This window comes from Seriola lalandi, unplaced genomic scaffold (genome assembly GCF_002814215.2).
Source record: "Seriola lalandi dorsalis isolate HSWRI2012SDOR001 ecotype SW California unplaced genomic scaffold, Sedor1 jcf7180002054662, whole genome shotgun sequence".
Classification (NCBI taxonomy): domain Eukaryota; kingdom Metazoa; phylum Chordata; class Actinopteri; order Carangiformes; family Carangidae; genus Seriola; species Seriola lalandi.
Window position 1 is genome coordinate 80619 of NW_019525215.1, and position 5113 is coordinate 85731.

Genomic DNA, 5113 nt, shown 5'->3' on the forward strand with positions numbered 1-5113 from the left:
AGTGATTCTCAATGAAATAAAAACTAAACAGAGAAGAAGAAAGCGAAGGAAGCGAGCGCTGCTTCCTTCCCCTGAGGCGGCGTTCCTCATTATGCGGCGAGCAGAGCGGCCCTTTTACTGACTCAGACAGATGAAGCAGATACAACTCTCGCACAGATTGTTTTCTCTTGTCGTTTGTCGTTTCTTCCACCCCCCACCCCCCCATTTCCGTCTTGTTCCCGCACTAATGTTAACTAAACACTTTGTAAAACAGGATCTCTCGGGGGGTTGGAAGACGAGAAAACAGACAAATCGGAGAGCAAGGAGCGACGTGGCGGCACTGCGGGGCTGCGTTCGACACCGGGACGGTTACACAGCGTTTGAAGTGTCAGGTTCTCTTTCTGTCACACGGCGCTGACGGAGAGAGCGTGGGAGTGTTACAGCCAGCCGTTCTGACATTTAGTCACTTGAGGAAATTCAAATTATAGGAATCTATTATTCATTTCCAACTCGTCATAATTCCAGTCACCAGTGGATCTACTGAAACGTTACAGGTATCGTGCGGATGTCTATATATGGACATGTCACAGAGTGAAGTAAAGATCGTGGACTGAGGCTGGAGAGAAGTCAAACCTCCGTCAGGTGCAATGACACCAAAGACGAGGCGCGGTCGGTGAAGAGTTTCTTAACGCTGAATTATCGTCCTCCGGGGAAATAAAGCGAGGCAGCAAAGAGTCACACGAGCTTCTACTGCAAGCTACCAATTACAGAGGAACAACACCAACAACAAAACCAACCATCAGCAACACATCCGTTAGCTCGTTAGCTTAGCTCAACGAGAGTTCACATAGACCCGGTCCAGAGGCTCCTTCAAACGCATCCTTCTTTTCCTGGGTGGCTCCTTCATGGTCTGACATATCCCAAGATGCATCGGGATGACAGAGAGGCTGAAGGTTATTATTGTGTTTCAGCTCAGTTCAGCAGCTGACGGTACAACTGTTAAAACCAAGAGACTCAAAACAGACTCCAGTCTTAGTGAGGAAAAACTTATGTGTCGTCAAGGTTGCTAGGCGACAGGAGCCGTGCTTTGCAACGCAACGTTAAGGGGCGGGAACAGCTGGATAGCCTCCGTATAACAGACCGTCCATGAGCGATACAACTGACCAGAGGGAGGGAGGCGGGTCTTTACTCTGTGGAGTTTGTTTTTCTCACCATTTGAAACGTGCTGAATCATCATTATCATTATCACTGTATTCAGTCTCAGGTCTGAGTGTAAACTGTCGCTTCAAACATGAATGTATTTGACTTCATCCTCCATTTTCAACTTCTCTTTCTCTCTTTTCATCACATCCCAGTTCTCTCTCTCCCTCTCTCCCTGCCTGCTGCGACGGCGATAGCGGCTGTAACCACTGTCTCTAATTCATCATCCCATATACAGCAGAGAGAGGAGGAAGAAGAGGAGGAGGAGGAGGAGAAATGTCAGGCAGAGACAGAGAGAGAGAGAGAGAGAGAGGAGGAAGAGGGAAATGTGAAAGAAAGGTGAACAGAGAGAGGAAGAGAGGGGAGGAAATGAGGAAGGAAAGGAGGAGGATAGGGAAGGAAATGAGGGTTAAGGAGGAAAGATAGGAAGAAAAGGAAAGACAAAGATGACGCAGGATGAGATGACGAGTAGAAGAAGACAAAAAGTAGTTTCAGAGAAATGAAGGAAGCAAACTGAAGGATGGAGAGAGGGAGAAAGAGGAACGAGAGAAACAGAAGGTAAAAGAGAGGAGGGGGTGGAGGGAAGAGGGAGAGAGAGGTGAAGGTAAAAAGAAAAGAATGGAGGATGGAGGAGACAGTGAGGAAGAGGAGGAGAGGAGGGGGATGAAGTGATGAAGTGAAAGGTTGAATGAGTCATATCTGCAGCCGTCACCTTTCAGTCAGAGACTGTTGGATTTATGAGGCGATTCACTGACACTCGTTTAATGGATTCATCCGACAGAGACACTAAAACCCAAACTGTCAGAGAGCAGCGGCACAGCGCCCCCTGCTGACACTCATCCATTCACTCATTCACTCGTTCACTCTGAAGGATTCACTCCGACAGACACAGAGAGGAAAGAAAACTGACTGTCACGGAGCAACAGGACAGGTCGTGACACTCATTCAGTTCTCACCCATTCATGCTCTCATTCATTCATTCATTCAACCATTCATCCATTATCTCCCTCTTTTCTTAATCCATTCATCCATTATATAACTCATTCATTTTTTAACATAGTTCTTCATTCATCCAATCATTCACTCGCTGATTTACCTATTAATCAATTCAATAATTCATTCATTCACTCACTCATTCATTTAAAAAATCAACTACTGTTCAGTAATTACTTAATTGAATCTTTTATTTATTTTCTGATTCATCCATTAATCCATTCGCCCACACACTCACTCACTCATTTACATTCAATCATTCATTCATTCGCTCACATCACTCAATTATCAAAACTTTAATTCACTCACATTTATTTAATCATCATTTAATTAGTGAATTATTTATTTAATCATTCATTAGTTGTCGTATTAATTTATTCACTCATTCATTCCTTCTCCTATTCATTCATTCATTTCCTTATTTCTCCATTAATTAGCACATTTGTCTGTTTATTCTTTCACACTACGTTAACATGAGAATTCAAAGTGCTTATGAATGAGTGAATGTATGGATGAATGAATGAGTGAACCCGTCTATGAAAAACATTACATACATTATTTTCTTCATTCAAAACGCTTCATACCTCTATATTCTATTTTCATCATTATCATTATTTTATTATATAAAGAGGGAAATAAAACATTGATCGTCATTGATCGGTTTTTCTCACGAGGACAAAACTAATTTGTTTAGATTTAACAACATTTCTGATAAAGAAAAAATGATTCAACAAATGGTTTGTTATTTATTGGACTTATTATATAAAAACAGTTTCTTTCCTCCAAAGTTTCTTTTGTCCTTAATTTAGAACTGAGATGTTTTATATGAGATCAGTAAATAATTCAGTCTGACCTTCATTTTCTTTACAACTGAACCAAAACCAGAAATCTCCACTGAGCTCGGCCCACAGCAGCTAAAGAAAAACATGTGGCATCCACTTACTACGAAACTCATCACACACACCACTGCACTGGACACACACACACACACACACACACACACACACACACACACACAAATGTAAATCTGAAAAGCAGCAGCTAATATATGAATAACCAATTAGTATCCAACACAGCCGATGTAAATTACTGAAACATTACACTGCAGCCACAGAGGACCGGAGAACACAAACACAACACAACAATGAGTCTTTCATTTACATTTGTGTGTTTGTGTGTTTGTGTGTTTTTCTCTCTGTGTGAAAACAACTTCTATTTCTTTTATTTACGTCAAATACACAGTCCACAGTCACAAACACTGCAATTTACGCTGAATTTCAACAGATTTGTGTTGTGTGTGTGTGTGTGTGTGTGTGTGTCACATGTTACTATGTTGTGTCTTGGTCTTGTTTTTGTTTTTGTTTTTTTTCTTCTTCTTCTGTTGGTGTGGTTTCTCATCTCAACAAAGAACAATCATCTGTTAGTTCCCAGATAGTAAAATACATCCGGCCCACACTCGGGCCACATGTTTGTCTTCCTCCGGCCCAGCGCACGTCCGGTTCCACGGCCCAAATACAGCACAGATTTCGGATGCTACTTCCACATCTGGACCAATTCTGGCGCACACACAGAAACTCTTATTCAGGCGTAAACGGTGTCGCAGGATCAGGTGACTAAAACTCCTGCTGTCTGACTCTGTGCTGAGTTTACCTGTTGCTCTTGGCCAGCTGACTGTAGTGCCTCCTGCTGGCGGACGACGGGTAGCGCAGGCTGCTCAGTTTGACGGCCATCTGCTCCAGGGCGGCTCGCTGGGCGTCACACTGACTGGAGATCAGCTCGGCCTGGAAGACAGAGCGAGGAGGAAAGAGTCAGTCGAGGAGCATGAAGAGGTTATTCATGATTTAAAAGAGGAAACTTAGATCTACTTGTGGCTCCGAGAACAGCGAGGTGTTATCACCAGCGCAGCCTGCAGGGGGAGCTAGCAGCAGCATGTCACACTAAGACTAAATAATATCTGAAATCAATCAGGCCTGACAACATCAATAAAACATTAAGAATAACTTCAAAACAAAAGGCAAAATAAATCCCTCAACAATCACGACCGGTTTCTTCTTCAGTAAAACTTTCCCATGTAGTTTGTTTTTTAACATCATTTGTTTTTGTAATATATCCTTCCAAAATAAAGTGACAATAATAATTAGAAATTGATTAATATTCAAGGAATCCACATCAGCAGCTTTGAACATACATTTTCCCCCCAAACAAATTAATAATACAATTATTTTCCTGTGTAACATCATCTACTAACTGAGAAGTTCAGTTTAAAGCTTCTTTGCACTGAAGCTCTTCTGAACGAGCGCCACGGCGACACCAGGACAAACGAACTGCTGAGACAAACACCAAACTCCGTCTCGCCAACACCTCAGATATTTAGCGTTTCTTCATTTTCTGTAAATTATTTTTAATTGAAAGTCGTTTGTTTCTCAGTTTTTTGCCAAATTACAAGAGTTTTAAACTGTCATGTTTTTTGTGACGATGCAGGAATGTATTTTACCACAATAAAAGTCACGCACGTCGCTACAATTAAACACAGATAAGAACATAAAAGTAAATGTGCTCTTAATTAGTTACACTCTTGATTAAACCACCCTTCACATGTCATTAGCTCAATTATATGACATCAGATCAGCACAATCAAAGTAAAGTGACACAGTAAACAACCTCTGTGTGATATCTGAAACCTCTGTCTGCGAGTGAGCAGTGTGTGTGTGTGTGTGTGTGTGTGTGTGTGAGAGATGAAGTTGTGTGTCTGAGTGGGATCATCTTCCTCTGAGTGTGATTAGCTGTTTATTGCAGATGAATGAGATTCGGCCGTGCAGTGTTTTGACGGACGTGCCCTTTAAAGCCCCGCGAGCAGCCAACAAGCCACTAGAAACACACTCCAGGCTTATCCTGCACTCTCATCTCGGCTCACACACACACACACACACACACACACACA

General features: G+C 42.2%; 1 protein-coding gene across 1 annotated transcript in view; it reads right to left on the reverse strand.

Moving 5' to 3' along the window:
* Positions 1-5113, reverse strand: part of akap6 (A kinase (PRKA) anchor protein 6) — a 157263-nt gene that overhangs the window by 78818 nt on the left and 73332 nt on the right. The window contains exon 13 of the mRNA XM_023421059.1: positions 3823-3953. Within this exon, the coding sequence (XP_023276827.1) occupies positions 3823-3953 (131 nt within the window). The remainder of the gene's footprint in view (positions 1-3822; positions 3954-5113) is intronic.